This window comes from Dromiciops gliroides, chromosome 3 (genome assembly GCF_019393635.1).
Source record: "Dromiciops gliroides isolate mDroGli1 chromosome 3, mDroGli1.pri, whole genome shotgun sequence".
NCBI lineage: Eukaryota > Metazoa > Chordata > Mammalia > Microbiotheria > Microbiotheriidae > Dromiciops > Dromiciops gliroides.
This window is the reverse complement of record NC_057863.1, coordinates 503,539,663-503,558,979: the sequence shown is the minus strand read 5'-3', so window position 1 is coordinate 503,558,979 and position 19,317 is coordinate 503,539,663. Positions and strand designations below refer to the sequence as shown.

General features: G+C 43.4%; 1 protein-coding gene across 1 annotated transcript in view; it reads left to right on the top strand.

The window, feature by feature from the left end:
* Positions 1 to 19,317, top strand: part of DCPS (decapping enzyme, scavenger) — a 50,646-nt gene that overhangs the window by 23,179 nt on the left and 8,150 nt on the right. Inside the window, exons 3-4 of the mRNA XM_043997774.1 lie at positions 4,501 to 4,646; positions 9,441 to 9,554. Of these exons, the coding sequence (XP_043853709.1) occupies positions 4,501 to 4,646; positions 9,441 to 9,554 (260 nt within the window). The remainder of the gene's footprint in view (positions 1 to 4,500; positions 4,647 to 9,440; positions 9,555 to 19,317) is intronic.

The following is a 19,317-nucleotide window of genomic DNA, read 5'->3' as shown; positions in this document are numbered from 1 at the left end:
AAAAGGGGAAAATGACTAGGAAGGAAAGAAAAAAACCCCAAAGTAAAAATGCTATGATTTAATCTGCATTCAGATTCCACAGTTCTTTTTCTGGACGTGGAGAGCACTTCCCATTATGAGCTCCTTTGCTTTTCTTGACTCATTAGGGAGGGTGTCAACCTAAATACTCCCATTAGACATAGAATCCTATGAACCGCAGAGTTAGCTTGGAATGACCTTCAGTTACTATTTAGTCCAACTCCTACCCAAAGCCGACTTTGTTCTACAGCATCCTCCATGAAAGAAGATATAGCATCTGGTAGAACAGAATCTCTCTAGTAACAGGGGCAGCTGGATGGCACAGTGGACCTGAGTGGACTCAGGAGGACCTGAGTTCAAATACAGCCTCAGACACTTGACACTAGCAGTGTGACCCTGGGCAAGTCACTTAACCCCAATTGCCTTACAAAAAGAAAAAAGACCTCTAGTAACAGATTTCCCTGTGCCCCAGGACAACATGTTCCACTTTTGTACAGTTCTAATTGTCACGGTGGGCCAAAGTCCACTTCCCTGTGGCTTCCTTCTTATTTTGCCCTCTGAGACCAAGCAAATAGCTCAAATTCCTTATATGACAACTTTTAAAATATTTGATCATTTCCCTCCTAAGTCTCATCTCCAAGCCAATTCCCCCAGTTACTTGTATGGATTCTCATTTCTGTCTTATGCTCATCTCACCATTATGCTCATCTTCTGTACATGTTCTAGCATGTCTGTAGCCTTCCAGTAATATGGTGGCCAAAACCGGACACCAGATGTGGTCTGACCAGGGAGGAGGATAGTGGATTCTGGACAAAATTCTGGACATTTTTTTTTTAAGTAAATGATAAAAACTCTAGGACCAGGAATTTTTGTTGTTGTTTTTGGTTTTTAGTGGGGCAATGGGGGTTAAGTGACTTGCCCAGGGTCACACAGCTAGTAAGTGTCAAGTGTCTGAGGCCGGACTTGAACTCAGGTCCTCCTGACTCCAGGGCCGGTGCTTTATCCACTGCACCACCTAGCTGCCCCCAAGGACCAGGAATTTAAAGAACATTCCCTCTCCTGAAACTTGAAAGCCCTGCAGAATGGTGTTGGGAAATCAACAGGAAGCTGAGACATAGTCATCAAGAGTGAGCTAAAGAGTTTGCTTTCCCTGTCGTCATTATCCAGCCCAATTTCCCACTCAGGAAGAGGCAGAGCTGCCAAACTCTGGGAGGAGAATGAAGGTATCAGTCATAAAAGCACCTTCCTTTGCAGAAGCTGAGGCAGCTAAACTAGCTATGACCGGTACAAGATTAACTCCCCCTCCGCCCTCCCCACCCCTTTAATCCTCTTCCCTTTTTCACTACCAGGCAGCGTTTTCATTCCTGGCTTCTCACTGCATATACTTGCATTTCCATTACCATAGACATAGGTCCAGAGGCTTTAGTTAGAGTCTCGGTTCCTACTTATCTCCCCCCTCCTTTCCAGGCTCCTTGTGGGTAGAGTTTGTCAGCCTTTACTCTAATAAACTGCAGGGCCTCCCTCTTTTCTGGCTTCCTGAGTCTCTGTGCCTGATCTCCCCAGCACCTCATTATGTCACCAGCTGTTTATGTTTCTTCCAAAGTAGTTGGAGCTGTTTATGTTCCTTCTCTAGGGCTGTTTGTGGGAAGAGAGCTGTAGGAGAAGGGGGACTGGCTGAAGTTAGGGAAATTTGAATGTTCCCTTTAAGAATGTTCGAGTAAAGGAAGGAATGGATGTTCAAGGTTGTTCTCCTTAAGAAAGGCCATGTGAAGGCTGTAACTGGGCTAATCCGCCCTTAGGGCAGAGTTATGAGCTAAAGGAGTCATCAGATATTGCCCTTGTGCAACAGAGAACTTACCAGCCCCGTTCATCCCAAAGCAGGGTATTCCCAGGAATAGAATCCATGCATCCAAGCCCCATCAGGTGGGACTTAAGTGTGGGGACAAAGCTGTCAAGCATCAAGTTTGCAGTGGGCACTGGCTACAAGCCAACCTTGCCCTGAACGGAGTTGCCGGGTAACATGCTTCTGGCAGCCTGCAAAACACCACAAGTGCAGTTTTGGTGCTAAAGAAAGGTTTGTTGAATTGTCAGAGTCTGACACATAGGACAAAAATAAAAGTGCTTTCCAAAAATCAAAATCCTAATGCTCTGAGTGGTTCTGTTTCCCAGATTGGGCCTACCAGCTTTGGGACAACTCTCCTACTCAAGTGATATTTAGTCTTAAACCGAGGAATGCTGTCACCGCTATGTCATTTGAGGCTGGGCAGTAACACTTACCTGTGAACACAGCCATCCTCCCACTGTGATGGTCAAGGAAAGGCTTAGTATTTGGGATGTGACTGGGTTTGGAAGGCATATGGTCTGAGCACAGGGAGCCAACAGTGCCAAGGTAGAGGAATTAGGAGATGACCTTAGAGGGTGTCAGCAAGATTTCAGAGGCCACATAGTACTGGCAAAGAAGATGGATGGGTGAACCAACAACAACTCTTTGTCCAGTGCCTAGTGGTTAGAGGGGTCGAAGGGCAGGGGAGGAGTTGTTGAGGTAAGGAACTAGCAGCAAATGGGGTTGCTCATTCTCCCTGCTGTAGTGGGTGGTTTGGTAATTCCATGTTGGGGCAGGCTTCTTGACAAGCCCTGGCAGACAGAGACGTGAGTGGGCCCTGGTGGCTTTCTTAAGAGGCCAAGAAACTGTAGACTACAGTGGGCTTATAGCTTAGGGGGATGTCTAGGTGCCAGGCGTGAGAATCAAACAGGCTGAGGCCTACCGGTGCTTCCATCTGCCCTACCACATACAAAGGGAGTCTCACACACAGCTTTTATTCTCACTTTACTAGAATAGAAAGCAGAAATAGAAATCATGGAATCCAAAATGAAGAGACCTCAGAAATAATTTGGTCCAACCTGCCCATACCTGAGCCTTAATTCTCTTTGTTCCCTAGCTAACAGGTGGTCACCCAGCCTTTGAGGACATTCCCTCAGGGAAGAAGAATGTATTTCTACCTGAGGTGGTTCATTCCACTGCTAGATAATTGTTAGGAAGGAAAAAAAATTAAGGGATTCTTTCAGAGTCCCCACAACAAGGCCCACTGGGGAGAAACAGCAAAGGCCTGTTGAGTCAGAAGGAAAGCCATTTCTGCCATAGCCATTTTGGGCCTAATTACTTCTCCTGGAACCAACACCCCTTTTGATTGTTCTTTTTGCTCCTTACCCCCAGAATTCAGGTACCCTTCACTTCTCTTTAGTAGGGAATTGTGCAATGATTAGTAATGAAAACAAGTTCTCCATGTTGCCTCCTGACATCTCAAAGCTTTATAATTCTCCATCTAGGAAGTGACTGACCTTTTACCCAATAGAATAATGTTGGGTTGAGCCTGGACTATAAAAGAGGAAGGTGGCTGCCTCTCATGAATGCCTGGTGGATTTTTTTTTTTTTTGGGTGAAGGGCAATGAGGGTTAAGTGACTTGCCCCGGGTCACACAACTAGTAAGTGTCAAGTGTCTGAGGTCTGATTTGAATTCAGGTCCTCCTGAATCCAGGGCTGGTGCTTTATCCACTGTGCCACCTAGCTTCCCGATGCCTGGTGAATTTTATTTCACTTATTTATTTATTTATTTATTTACTTACTTACTTATTTACTTATTTAATTTATTTTTAAATTTATTTTTATTTATTTATTCATTCATTCATTCATTCATTTAATTAATTAATTAATTAATTTTTGGCAGGGCAATGAGGGTTAAGTGACTTGCCCAGGGTCACACAGCTAGTAAGTGTCTGAGGCCGTATTTGAACTCAGGTACTCCTGAATCCAAGGGCAGTGCTTTATCCACTGTGCCCCCTAACTGCCCCTGCCTGGTGGATTTTAAGGAGGCAGGGTGAGTCTTTTTTTTTTCCTAGAATAGATGAAGCTCAGGGGTTCCCAGAAATTTTATCTTTGGCAAAGGGACCTGTAATAATTGCTAAAGGTCAGGACCTTCTCATGTGTCTTACTTTATACCACCTTGATGAATTTCTAGAAGAGGAGGCGAGGGCTTAGAAGAATGATGAATAAAGGTTGACCAAGGTTAGGAACTCTTAAGCTCTTCTTCTGGGTTACATTTAAGAAAACTACAAGAGCTTTTCCTAACTGTGGTTCCTTAAAAAGACAAACAGTAGGGGCAGCTAGGTGGCACAGTGGATAGAGCACCAGCCCTGGATTCAGGAGGACCTGAGTTTAAATCTGGCCTCAGACACTTAACACTTACTAGCTGTGTGACCCTGGGCAAGTCACTTAACCCCAATTGCCTCACCAAAAAAAAAAAAAAAGATTTTAAAAATTAAAAAGACAAACAGCATGACCCGTTTCTCAAATCCACATGAACTCCTCCCTGGGTTCTTCCCTTTTCTCTATCTCCCCTCCCTCACCCTCATCCCTGCCATCCCAAGCCTGTCTGGGGTATGGCTAGGAAACCTGTGTTAACTGGCCATTTGGTTTGGTTGCAGATATAAAGACGACTGTGGTTTACCCTGCCACAGAGAAGCACTTGAAAAAGTACTTACGCCAGGACCTCCATTTGGTTCGAGAGACTGGGGACGATTACAAGAACATCACTCTACCCTATCTGGACTCACAGAGCCTCAGCATCCAGGTGATTGATTATAGCTGCCTCAGAAGAGACAGACACAGGAATGAAGATCATAAGGCCCTACACCCAGGGCTGGACTTATTCTGAACTAACTCTGGGAGCTGGGAAAAGAGGAAGAACAACATAGTGTAGTGGTTAGACCTCTGGACTTGAGGTCTGGAAGACTTGGTTTGAATCCTGTGTCTGACCCTTACCAGCTTTGTGACCCAGGGAGAATGATTTAACTTCTGTGGGCCTCAGTTTCCTTATCTATAAAATGAGGCAGACCTCTAATGTTCATTTTAGTTAATCTGTGATTCTACAAGAAGGGTCACGATGAGGTTCAACAGAGTTGGCTTTTGGGATCCCAGACCAAAATGGACTTTTTAGGAACTTAGATGTCTGACTTGGCTCCCAAATTGACTGAGTCTCTATTTTGAATTTGTCATGGTTGGACTTCCTAGAACCATCCCCCAAACCTACCCTTATCCAGACCCTTTTCCCTGGGTGTAGCTCAAGCAAACCATCCTCTGAGGGTTGAAGCTTAGAGTGAAATACTATTTACCATTTTTCTTTCTTTATCATCCCACATTCAACCCAATAAATACTTAAGTGCCAACTATAGACAGAGCCTTTTGCAAGGAGCACTGTTTTGTCCTAATAACTTTTTTTTAAAAAAATTTTTGTGGGGCAGTGAGGGTTAAGTGACTTGCCCAGGGTCACACAGCTAGTGTCAAGTGTTTGAGGCCAAACTTGAACTCAGGTCCTCCTGAATTCAGGGCTGGTGCTTTGTCTACCATGCAACCTACCTGCCCCTGTCCTTAGAGGGCGTTTTTATCCAGTACCTACATTTTTAGGTTGACCTAATCCTTTGGATATCCTTTCAGCCTCTAGACCAAGTATGAAGGCTATTAGGCAGGAGAACCTAGCTTCTCCTTTGCCTCAAGCTGTCTAATGGAGGCCAGTAGGAATCACTGCTCAGAATTTGGCTGTGTGACTATTTGAAGTTCAACCTGATTGATACAGTAATCACTTATCATCATCATCTTTCATAAGCTCCTCATTTCTGGGTCTTTCTAAGCATTTTACACTTTCTGAGCATTATGTTTACTCAGTAGAAAGTGAAAGCAACTTTATTGGGCATGTGATTTAGTTCCAATTCAGCCCTTTGCCCACTAAAATGAACTGCCCACTTTTTTTTGGTTGTTTTTTGTTTTTGCAGGGCAGTAAGGGTTAAGTGACTTGCCCAGGGTCACATAACTAATAAGTGTTAAGTGTCTGAAGCCGAATTTGAGCTCAGGTCCTCCTGAATCCAGGGCCAGTGCTTTATTTACTGTGCCACCTAGCTGCCCCTGAACTGTCCATTCTTTTAAAAGATCTCCCGGGGGCAGCTAGGTGGCGCAGTGGATAAAGCACCAGCCTGGATTCAGGAGGAACTGAGTTCAAATTTGGCCTCAGACACTTACTTAACACTTACTAGCTGTGTGACCCTGGGCAAGTCACTTAACCCTCATTGCCTCACAAAACTACAAAAAACAAACAAACAAACAAAAAAAGATCTCCCTATCTCACCTTGGTGCTCATTGGAAGGGGCAAGGACTGAGATGGGTCCTTGGTTAACAGTAGGTACAAGAGCCAAGGTAGGGAGAAAGTGAAAAGTAGCATTGAGACTCCTTGATACAAGGCCAGTGGGACAATCTATACTTCGATGGACTCCTTATTTCTTAGACCAAGACTTTTTCCAGGCATTGATCTTTTTTTTTTTTGTAGGGAAGCTAACTCTGAACCATCTCAGAGACAAAGCCCTCCCTGGAAGTGGAACCCGTCTTCTCCCTTGAAGTGTCTTTTCTTTGTGGTGAGCAGATACCAAAAGAATGCACCACATTTGCTTCATGGTCTGGCCCCCAACACTCTCTGTCCCTGAATATCAGACCATGAGACACATGCCTTTCTAAAACACCCCCCATGCAGAGCCTCTTTTTAACAATCCATTATGTAGAAATAACTCTGCATAGCTCCAACTATAGCTTTCCTGTCACTCTAACTATGATTTTGATCTGGCCCTCTAAGTCTTTTGTGGCTGACGTTTCCAGTCTTTGATGGGGAGAGGACTCTTCTGGAGGAGTGCGTGGTTTGCTCCATATGCCTCCTTGGTTTAGGAGTTCTAAATCCTGCCAGCTGCTTTCCCTTCCCCTTCTACTGGTCCTTGGGAATCGTCCACTGTTTAGTGGCAGGAGATTGCAGTGTGAGCTCAGTTATTCTCTTCTCTCTGGTTTCCCGGCTCCTCATCTCTCTAGACTGGGATAGGGAGTTCTGAATGCTGGTGCCAATGGTACAAAAAAGGCATTAACCGGCACGTAGAATCAGGGAAGGGGAAAGAAGAGACATCTGAGCAAGGCACCTTCCCTGGGACTCCCATAGCAATCTGGAAGGCTTACTTGAGCTCCTGACAGGGGAATGGTGGTTTTTGCTGAGCCTGCTGTAGCCCGCTGCAGGGGCTCGAGGGTTCTGTCAGTTCTCATGCCCAGCCCTGCTGCCACCTCCCACTGTGTTACTCATGTTCTGATACAGAGCCTATTGTGTGACCTTGGGCACTATTATAGCCCTCAAACTGCCACTGACCAGCACCGCCCTCAAGGCAGACACTGATAACCAAATCAGGCTTGTGAGTTCACCCCACACCCTACCATGGCCACACTTGGGCAGCCCTGTTCTGCTAACTAGCCCATGGCAGCAGAAATGAAGGCAGAAACCCCAGTGGAATCCCAAGTGGACACAGAAGTCTAAGCAGATCCGTGCAGAGCCAAAGGTTACAATGCCTCCCCCCCCACCTTCTTCTTTAGGATAAACATAGGCCTCATCCCAGCCATCCCTTCCCTGTCTTCTCCTCTCCTGCCAGCATCCCCTTATCAGCCTGTGAGGACAACATGCCAGATAGGCAGATTAAGCACCAAGGTTACTGTAGTATACTTTGTAGCCAGCCTGGCTCCTTCTGGGCACCCAGCTTCCGTTTATCTCAGAGCAGAAGCTGCCCTCCCATCCTTTGTTTGCTTTTTTTCAAGGCTTCTTTCTCTTCCCCTTTTCACTAAACCTGAAGCCCAGATTATCAACTATGGTGGGTTCCTAGAGAGTTGCTACATTCTCTGTTAAGCAGGTATTGGGAAGAGAATGAAAGGCCCGTCCTCCCAGTTTCCCTAAGGTACTGGGTGCCTTAATTGCCAGGCCTCCTCTGGTCACCTAAGTTACGCCTCTTAACGCTCTTCCCCTCACTGGCCTTTTTTCTCTTTGTGTAAAATGGGCGGAATATCAGCTGCAGTCATGGAAGGAGTCTGGGAGGGGTTGTTTCATGTTAAAAAGAGAAGTCTCAGAGTCAGAACAGGTCAGCAAATAGAGCTAGAGAAGCATGGGTCAGACAGCTCGGGCCCTGACTCCAACTGGCTTCCTTCTCGGCCCCTCTACTCCCGTTTCCTCAGAGAGACTCCCAGACCTAGAATGTGGCGTGATCCTGCTTTGGGGGACCACTCACTGACTGGCTTCTGAGAGTCTCTACCTGAAGGGCCTGAACAAGGGATAGAAAGTCATGGTTTGGTTGGAGGATTCCTGACAGAATCCGTTATATGTAGCCTTCTACTTTGGTTTCTCAGCCAAGGGGGTGGGTGTTCTTAAAGCCTGCTTATCTTTTGAAGTCATGCTGAGCATCAGAGTGCTCCAGGCTAGGTAGGGCACTCTGCTAGCTCTCTGTGAGGACACCACTGCAGATGCCTGCTTGCCCTTTGTCTCTGTTGCATGATGGTCCCCAAAGAGCATGTTAGGGGAAGAAGCTGGGAATTCCCAAGGTTTCTTATCAACCAGCCTTGCCTCCCTTCCCTTTCAGGACCTTGAAAGGCAGGCATTTGCTTTGGCAGTACAAAGACCATGTTTTTTAGCCTGAAATAGTATAAAAGAAAGCAGTAAATTGAGCCTTAAGCATCTGGAACCCTATTTCAGCTGGGGTTGACCCTAGGGGATACTGCTGCTGATGATTCTGTATCTCTCTTAGAGGGATAAAACTCTTTCCTAACCTCTGAGCTGAACTTCATCTTGAAGAAACCTGTAGTTGGACTTTTTGGAGCTTGGCTGTTTTTTTGTTTTTTGGGGGGTTTTTTGGTCAGGCAATTGGGGTTAAGTGACTTGCCCAGGGTCACACAGCTAGTAAGTGTTAAGTGTCTGAGGTCAGATTTGAACTCAGGTCCTCCTGACTCCAGGGCCAGTGCTCTATCCACTGTGTCACCTAGCTGCCCCAGCTTGGCTGTTTTTTGAAGATACTGTTTATGTACTGTCTCTGGCTTTCTCTTCCCTTCTCTCTGTGTCTCTGTCTCTTTGTCTTTCTCTGTCTCCCTCTCCCTCTTTTTTCTTCTGTCTCTCTTTTTCTCCTCCCTCCTACACTCTCACCTCCTGAGAGAGCAAAGAATTTGCCTAGTACAGAATGGTCCATCTTCTAGTAGCAAAAAGTTAAGGACCTTTGGGGAAATACAGTTGTCTCAAAGCTGGCAGGACATTAATGCACTGTTCGTGGAACTGTGAACTGGGCCAGACATTCTGAAAAGCAATTTGGAACTTTATTTCTTGATGGAGTAAGAGGGAAGAGAAGCAGATTTTCGTTGTTTAAAAATATAAAAATGTAATTTAAAGAATTATCTGGGGTAAAGAAACAGGGCCCCAGGGAGTTGTGGGAATTTTTAAAAAAACAAATGTATATGCATGGTGTTGTCATTAATAAAGTGGAAGGTCATTTTTTAAAAACCCAAATGTAGTTCTTTTTCTTTCTTCTCCTCCTAGTGGGTGTACAATATTCTGGAGAAGAAGGCTGAAGCTGACCGAATTGTATTTGAGAATCCAGATCCTTTGGATGGCTTTGTTCTCATTCCTGACCTCAAGTGGAATCAAAAGCAAGTAAGGCCTTTTTTTTCCTGGGACTTCCCCATGTCCTGTAGTGTGTTGTTGCCTGACTTCAGGCTTCTGGCAGTCCTTAGCCTTTGCTTCCTTTCTTTGTCTTCTTTAAACAGATTAAAATCACCAAAGTGAATCACTAAGCTCTCAAAGCTAGGAAGAAAAGTCAGCAGAGCACATACCTGTCATACCCAAACATGTGGGTGAGAAGAATTGGCTAAATGCCTGTTCTGCCTCTCCTCCCACCCAGTAAACCGGTGTTTTAGGAAAAGTACAGTGATCCCATCCCTTAAGGAGAGCAGCCTTGCGGAGGATTCTTTAACAGCCATGCAACTCCCACCAAGAAGTGTCAGTTTCCATCCTTTCAGGAGGGCTTCTGGCTACAACTTGTATCAACCAAGCTTTTGTTTGCACTAACTATTCCCTTAGACATTAACCCCCTATTGCCAAAGTGATTGTATTTCATTTGGCTGCAGTGAATAGGGATGAGTTGCATCTTACTCTCTTAGGGATCAGGTATCCCAAGGAAAGCCTCCGTCAACAAAAAGTGTTGCTCTTTCTTTCCTCTATGTGGGAAGCCCTTTTTTACCTATTAGCTTTCACTTACCTGGTCCCTAAGTAATTCTCAGTGCTCCTACCTCTTAAATATTGAATTTAAGAATGTTATTTCAGCAATTCTCCATTCACACATAAACTATTTGTCATCCCAGGTCATTATTATATTTATATTGCCCATTTATCTCTTTTTGTGAGTTTCTCAGTTCATGGTGCTAGTAAAAATTGGCAGTGGCTTCTTCTTTGTGTCCAGGAGCAGACTGGGATCTATATGGGATCCAGGAGGAACAAGGAGATAGTGGTTGACAGCATTAGGACAGAGGGCTCAGCAAGCTGGAGAATGGGGAAGAGAAAAGGTCCAAAGCTGTGAATGAGCAGCTCCTTCCCTCCCTCTCTGAGTATTCTGGTTTTGTTTTGTTTTGTTTTGTTTGTTTTTGGTGAGGCAATTGAGGTCAAGTGACTTGCCCAGGGTCACATAGCTTGTAAGTGTCAAGTGTCTGAGGCCAGATTTGAACTCAGGTCCTCCTGAATCCAGGGCCGGTGCTCTATCCACTGTGCCACCTAGCTGCCCCTCTCTCTGAGTATTCTGAATCCTTTTCTATAGTCCTCTCTTACACTGAGCCCATTTGACTTCTAGGGTCCTGATGTCAGGGGCTTGTCACTGGGCCTGGACTGATCTTCATCCTGTTTCTTCTCCATTAATTCCTTCACTTTTACTTTTTTAGTCCCTGTATACTTTCAGGCTTTCTGATTCTAAACTGAGCTGATCTGTGGAGTGTTTCAGTTGCATATTTAATCTCTTGTCATCTCGAGTTTAGTCAAGGACCATAGTAATGTAGTATATGATAAACCCAGAGATCCAAGTTTTGGGGACAGGACCTCACTATTTTTTTTTTTTTAGTGAGGGCAATTGGGGTTAAGTGACTTGCCCAGGGTCACACAGCTAGTAAGTGTTAAGTGTCTGAGGCCAGATTTGAACTCAGGTACTCCTGACTCCAGGGCCGGTGCTCTATCCACTGCGCCACCTAGCTGCCCGAGGAACTCACTATTTATTTTTTGTTTTTTAAAGAAATAAACACTTTTATTTATAGTTTTGGGTCCCAGTTTTTATCCCTTCTTTCCTCCCTCCCTTCTCCTCTCCCTGATGTGGTAAGCAATCAGATATGGGTTATATATGTACAATTATGTAAAATATTACCATATTAGTCATTTTGTACAAGAAAACGGATTTTAAAAAATGAAAAAAAGTGAAAAATAGCATGCTTCAGTCTGTGTTCCATCCATATCTTTCTTTGGAGGTGGATAGTATGTTTCATCAATATTTGTTTGGGATTGTCTTGGATCATTGTATTGTTGAGAATAGTTAAGTCATTCACAGTTCTTCATCAAACAATATTGCTGTCTTTGTGTACAATGTTTTCCTGGTTCTGCTCACTTCACTGTACATCAGTTCATACAAGTCTTTCCAGGCCTTTCTGAAATCATCCTGCTTGTCATTTCTTATACCACAATAATATTCCATCACCGTCATATACTACAGTTTATTTAGCCATTCCCCAATTGATGGGCATTGCTTTGATTTCCAGTTCTTAGCCATTACAAAAAGAGCTGTTATTAATATTTCTGTACAAATAGGTCTTTTTCTCTTTTGGGGGATGTCCTTGGGATATAAACTTAGCCATGGTATTGCTGGATCAAAGGGTATGGGCAGTTCCATTGCCCTTTGGGCATAGTTCCAAATTGCTCTCTAGAATGGTTGGATCTTTTCACAACTCCACCAATGGTGGATTAATATCCCAACTTTCCCACAACCCCTCCAAACATCCAATATTTTCCATTTTTGTTATATTTGCCACTCTGATAAGTATGAGGTGATACCTCAGAGGAACTCACTATTTGACAAAAACTGCTGGGAAAACTGAAAAACAGTATGGTAGTATAGACCAACATCTCATACCATATACTAAAGTAAGGTCAAAATGGGTACATGATTTACACATACAATGTGATACCGCAAGAAAATTAGGAGAGTATGGAATAGTTTATTTGTAAGATGTATTGGATAAGGGAAGAATTTAGGATCAAAGAAAAAGAGCATTATAAAATATGAAATAGATAATTCTGATTATACAAAATCAAAAAGTTTTTACACAAATACAAGCAGTATAACCAAAATTAAAAGGAAAGCAGAAAACTGGGGGGAAATTTTTGTAACAAGTATCTCTGATAAAGGCCTCATTTCTCAAATATATAGAGAACTGATTCAAATTTATAAAAATACAATTGATAAATGGTCAAAGGATATGAACAGGCAGTTTTCAGACAAATCAAAGCTATCTGTAGTCATATTAAAAAAATGCTCTAAATCACTGTTGTTATTTGTCCTTCATTCCCAAAGAGGACTATGACATTGGGTTGATGTCATGACTTGCACTGAATTGGATTTAAGTGAGGGAGGGCTGTGCAAGGTCACCAACTTCACTCTCTCCTCCACAGCCATCTGGGTCCAGTGGCAAGACATGTTATCAGGATGACTGGAGATGACCCCTGATGTTTAAGGCAATTGTGGTTAAGTGATTTACCCAGGGTCACACAGCTGGTAAGTGTCTGAGGTGAGATTTGAATTTAGGAACAGTGCTCCACCTGCTGCCCCTCTAAATCACTATTGATTAGAAAAATGCAAATTAAAATAACTCTGAGGTCTTGATTCATACCTATCAGAGTAGACAATATGACTAAAAAGGCAAATGATGAATGTTGGAGGGGATGTGGGAAAACTGGAACTCTGATGCACTGCTGGTAGAATTGTGAACTGGGCCAACCATTCTGGAGAGCACGTTGGAACTGTGTCCAAAGGGCTATACAACTGTATACCCTTTGATTCAGCAATACCATTGCTAGGTCTATGCGCCAAAGACATCAAAAAAAGAGGGGAAGGGACCTATTTGTACAAAAATATTTATAGTAGCTCTTTTTGTGGTGGAATTGGAAATCAGAGGGATGCCCATCAATTGGGGAATGGCTAAACAAACTGGTATATGCTTGTGATGGGATAGAAATAGCAAACAGGATGATTTCAGAAAAACCTGCAAAGACTCACATGAACTGATGCAAAGTGAAGTGAGCAGAACCAGGAGGACTTTTTACACAGTACCAGTAATAATGTAGGATGAACTGTGAATGACTTAGCTAATGTCAATAATACAATGATCCAAGACAATCAATCCCAAAGGACTTAATGATGATGCATGATATCTGCCTCCAGAGAAAGAACTGATACTGTTTGAATATAGACCAAAGCATGCTATTTTCCACTTTCTTTCTTTCATTCTTTTTTAAAAATTTGTCTTCTTGTACAAAGTGACTAATGTGGGGGCAGCTAGATGGCGCAGTGGATAGAGCACCAGCCCTGGATTCAGGAGGACCTGAGTTCAAATCTGGCCTCAGACACTTAACAATTACTAGTTGTGTAACCCTAGGCAAGTCACTTAACCCAATTGCCACACACACACACACACACACACACACACACACACACTGACTAATGTGGAAATGTTTTACATGGTTGCACATGTATAACCTATTTTGGATTGCTTACAGTTTCAGGGAGTGGGGAGAGAAGGGAGGGAGGAAGGGATGGAATTCGGAACTCAAAAATTTAGAAAAAAACAAATATTAAAAATTGTTTTAACGTAATTGGGGAAAAATAAAATATTATATATAAAAAGAATATAGTCAGGGGCAGGGTGGAGAGAATGGAGTTACGACTTAAATATCAGAAGGAGAGAACTAAGGACATGATTTCTTCTTTTGTTTCTGATAAGGGTATCAGAGACCATGTTTAGAAGAGCAATCTGCAGCCCCTAGGCAATTGCTTTTGGTGGGGAGAGGGGCATGTAGTGGGAATTTTGAAGGGAATTTCCAGAAACTGAAATCTTGAGTAATTCATTAGAACCAGGTAAGATCAAAGAAAATGACCCCATCTCACTTGAGGGATGATGAGAACACCTGCCTGCCCTCTGTGGTTAGACTCTTCTTTTTGCCTTTACCTTGGCCTGTGGGAGTTAATTGGGGTGGTAAGAAGGAAAGAGCTGCCAGCAGACAAGCCTGCGTTGGCTCTGGAGCTGTTTTGGGAGGGGCTGGGGGATGAAGCTGCTGAGCCAGGAACACCTGTGCCAGCATTGGGAAATACCCCCAGGCCAACTCAGTTTAGCTCAGGAATCAGCTTCTATAAAACTCCTGACCTTCCCCATGCATCCCTATGTAGCCATGTACCCAGGAGGCCTGGGATTCAAGGTTAACTAACTAGGTGGCGGATGGATGGTGGAGATGGGAGAGATTTCAGCATCATAGGACCCTTGACACTTGAGAGCTCATGATTTGTAGGGGATTGGAGTCTAAGCAAAAAAGAACAAAACGTTGACAGCAAATATACATAAAGGCTGCTAGGTGGTGATAGAGTGCTGGGCCTGAAGTCAGGAAGAATTATCTTCCTGAGTTCAAATCTGGCTTCAGACACTAGCTGTGGGACCTGTGACAAGTCACTTAACTCTGTCTGCCTCAGTTTCCTCATCTGTAAAATGAGCTGGAGAAGGGAATTGTGAACCACTCCAGTATCTCTGCCAAGAAAACACCAAATGGAGTCGCGGAGAGGGTCACAAAGAGGTGAATGTGACTGAAATGGCTGAACAATGAAAAATATACATAAAATTCCATCCTCTGAAAGTACTGAATGAATGAGTTTAAGCCTGAGGGTCCCAGAGCTAAAATCTTTCTCATGTCAGTACTAATGCTACTAGTATCAACCTGAAAATTAATAAAGACAATATAACAAAATTAAGATCTTTAATCAGGGCAGAGGAGTTGCAGCTGGTGATATCACACAGCAAATGCTAGGGTACCTGAAAAGGAAACTGAGGACAGGGTTTAGATGGGGTACCAAAACAGAGAGAGTTGAGACTACCCTTGGGAAGAGTAAGTTTCTCACAGTTTCAGAAGGTAAAGTTATTTTATATCACAAACAAAAGTACATAAAGAAAGCTTGGAAATCTCTGGAGGAGAAAGTTTGTTAGATCTATAAAATAAGCAGAGCCTGGAATTGACAAAGTCTGGTCAGCCCCAGGCAATTCATTGGCCTGGGAATGGAAACCAGGGCAGCTTCAGTCAGTTCTCAGTCAGCTGAGTTTGTCATTTCCTCCTCTTGGTCTAGACAAATTCTGTAATTCTGTCGATGAACAGAAAGAAGTGCCATGGGTCCGTTGTTTTCCTGGAACAAGAGTTACCATGCAAGTTTCCTTAACTTTTTTTTTTTTTGGTGAGGCAGTTGGGGTTAAGTGACTTGCCCAGAGTCACACAGCTAAGTGTTAAGTGTCTGAGACTGGATTTGAACTCAGGTCCTCCTGAATCCAGGGCCAGTGCTCTATCTACTGCGCCACCTAGCTGCCCCTAAGTTTCCTTAACTTATAAAGGGGGTTGATATGATATGCATTTACCAATTTTGAAAAGGAATTTGCTCATGGGAATAGTACAGAAAGACACCTAGGGTAGGTTCAGTAGCTGGTACAGGGACATAGGTTACAAAAGTTTTAAATTAATGTAAGCTGGGGCAAGGAACACAGCATTCTCAGGCCACGTCTTGGGAAAGTGTTCTATCACTTTTGTTCTCTGAGTCTTTTTCTGGCTTACATGGAGATCTGTTTGGGGATTTCAGCCCCTATTGAGGTGAGAGATATAGCCAGCTGTCCATTTCACAGAAGAATGATTGGTCAGCAGGACTTGGCAGGGCCCCTTTCTCTGAGTTCCAGCTGGAAGGTAGACTGATTCAGGATTGAGTCCCTAAAAAATGACTGAGAAACAAGATAGTTAAGGTCTCAAAAAGTTTTGAGTCAATCTCAGCAGTGGGACAGAAGGGAAACTGGTGCAAGTTGTGCTGGGGTTAATATTAACTTGAGGTTGGGCCCCGCAGAAGATGTAAAGGAAGATGGACTGATAGGGTTTGGGGGCTTCTGAGCAGCGTGCTTGGCATGCAGGTCAGCAAGAGCATTACCCCGGACACGGGGAGAGTCTTCATGGGAGTGTCCTGAAACCTTAATAACATCCACTGCTGCTGGCTACAAAGGGGAGGCAAGCAATCTCCGGACTTGTGCCCCATTCTTTTTTTCTTTTTTCTTTTTTTTTTTTAGTGAGGCAATTGGGGTTAAGTGACTTGCCCAAGGTCACACAGCTAGTAAGTGTTAAGTGTCTGAGGCCAGATTTGAACTCAGGTACTCCTGACTTCAGGGCCGGTGCTCTATCCACTGCACCACCTAGCCGCCCCTTGTGCCCCATTCTTTTTGTGTGTGTGTGTGTCCCATTCTTAATGGGAGTGCCAGAGGAAGTCAAGAAGCCTCGTCACATCCCGAAATCATGTTCCACCCCAAAAGCATACCTACTATCTGTGTAAATGTTCACTCATTTTCCTTTTGCTAATTTGTAAGCTCCAATCACGGCTTCAAATTTGGCCTAATTTTGCCTAAGAGGCCAAAGGAAAGGGTCCTGTCTTAATGACTTCCTCAGTAGTAGTGATAGCATACCTAGCAGTGAATTTTTCAGAATCATTTCAGAGGCAGGAACCATCAGTGTACTAGGAATAACCTGTGTTTTCTATCTCAGTTTCTTAGAGATCTTGGGGGATGGTGGGTGGGGTTGGGAGTTAAAATAAAGTCATCAATTTTAGCACAGTCTTGATCCTGAGTGTATTTGGGGTCCCATCCTCTTTGTCAGGTAGGAAAGTGGTTGGAAGCCACTACACCTGGAGATAGTTACATTAGGTTTGGATAGTAGAGATCTCTAATCATGCAAGGCAGCTGGCAAAGAAATGCTGAGCATGATCAGAGTTTAGAAGGGCTTCAACTGCATGGGGAACATGCAGGTTTATGGGGGAATCTAGTCACCTTTTCCACTAAGGCCAAAAGGTCAGACACTGCATCAGCAGCTCTGAGACACAGTGGTGGGCCCCTGTGGTCTGAAATTGTCCCTAGGGGTTTTTTTTTGTTTTAACTTTTTTTTTTTTTTTGGTGAGGCAATTGGGGTTAAGTGACTTGCCCAGGGTCACACAGCTAGTAAGTGTTAAATGTCTGAGGTTGGATTTGAACTCAGGTCCTCCTGACTCCGGAGCCGGTACTCTATCAACTGCACCTCCTAGCTGCCCCTGTCCCTAGGTTTTTGACATAAAATGCCATGACCATTCTCCTGCTTTTCTCCCATGAATAGGTGGAAAGAAAAGGAGTAGGTAAGACAACCAGTAGCCAGAGGATACAAGAGGGCAGTTTTAAGATCAACAAATGCAGCCTCCAAAACTTTGTTCCAGAGGAGCGGCTCAGGAGCAGAATTTTTAAGGAGGTCATAAAGGGGCTGAGCTAACAAGGAAGAGGAGGGGATCCATAACCTGCAGTAGCCAGCAAGTCCCAGAAAGCCATGAAGCTGTCGCTTGGTTGAAGGATGGGGGGAGTCGACTACCCCAGTCAGCCTGGCAGGATCAAAGCAGAAACTATTGGCTGATAACAGATGTCCTAAAGACTTAACCTGAGAACCAACAAACTGTAGCTTTTCTTTAAGTATTTTATGTCCTTTTAAAATCATTTGTCATCGGTGCATAAAGTGGAAGTGAAAGTTAATTTCATTTTAGATATCTTGATTTGTAGGTACAATATGCTTTTAGTACCATCCTTTAGTCACAGGGAAGAAGTGGTGGTTCTGAGGTATTTCTCAATAAAGAATACCCAGTCCATGTAGAATTAAAGAGGTCTTTTATTTGGTTCTAGAGAAAGTGACCAAGTGGGAAGTCAAAGACTTCACCCCTGGGGAGGAGGGCTTAGAAACATCCTCCTCCTCCAACAGAGAGAAGGCAAAAACTTTTATAAAGGATAGATGGGATGTCCACTTGAAAACTGGAAAGTTCCCTTTTGGGGTGGGGTAGGGAAAGCTTGAATGCTTGTCATTTTCCTGAGAGTCATGGGGAATTTTTTTGAAATGATGGTTCTGACCTTTGGGGTTCTCTTTGTCTCCTAGCTATAGAATTTTATCTCCCCTTACTTCTTAGGTATGTCTGTCCTGATACCTAGTTGGTCAATCTAAACTCTAATAGTCCCTTGATTCCTCATTATGTCTGTCCTGTTATCTGGTCATCTTTGTTTTTGCTTCTCACAGGAGAAATTTCTTCTGATTTATGTTAAGCCCCATGTCAGTTTTACATTTTCATTAGAAATTAATATAACAGTAATCATACCTTTCAGGGAGGAAAAAAATTAATGACAGAAGATACCTCATTAAGGTTGGCTCTCATATGTCACCCTTGGTATGAAAATGCAGTTTGCCTAAAATACCATAATAGTAACAGTTAGAACAACATTTAGAAAGTAGATGAATGCTATGGAAGTTTGTAAACCTGGCAATGAAGCAAAATAAAATTAAGGGAAAGAAAAAGGCTAAAATAACATAAACATGCTTTAACAAAAACACCAGATAGTAATAAAACAAATTCCAGTTGAATATCCTATAATGAAATAAAACTATTATAAAACAAAACTTACTCAAACACCTATCAGTGAAAAGGCATCAAATACACAAAGCCATAATAATTTTTTGGGGGGGTGGGGCAATAAGGGTTAAGTGACTTGCCCAGGGTCACACAGCTAGTAAGTGTCAAGTGTCTGAGGCCGAATTTGAACTCAGGTCCTCCTGACTCCAGGGCTGGTACTTTATCCACTGCACCACCTAGCTGCCCCATCATAATATTTGAATGCTTAGGAGCATGAAAACTTGAAATACCTGTGAAGCTTAAAAAAAGACAACTGTAAACTTTTTAAACTACCACACCATTATTAGTGTGGGTCATACTTCAGTAATATGATATCGGTGTGACTTTAGATTAAGAAACTGCTTGGGGCAGCTAGGTGGTGCAGTGGATAGAGCACTGGTCCTGGATTCAGGAGGACCTGAGTTCAAATTTGGCCTCAGACACTTAACACTTACTAGCTGTGTGACCCTGGGCAAGTCACTTAACCCCAATTGCCTCACCAAAAAAAAAAAAAAAGGAAAGAAACTGCTTAACAGAGGTATAGAGAAAAACTGTCAGACACAGCACCATGGCTAAGTTGAACAAGTTTCCTTGGCCTATTAGTTTTCAGATTTAAAAAAAAAATTTTTCTTGTAATTTACAAATGATTTTGTC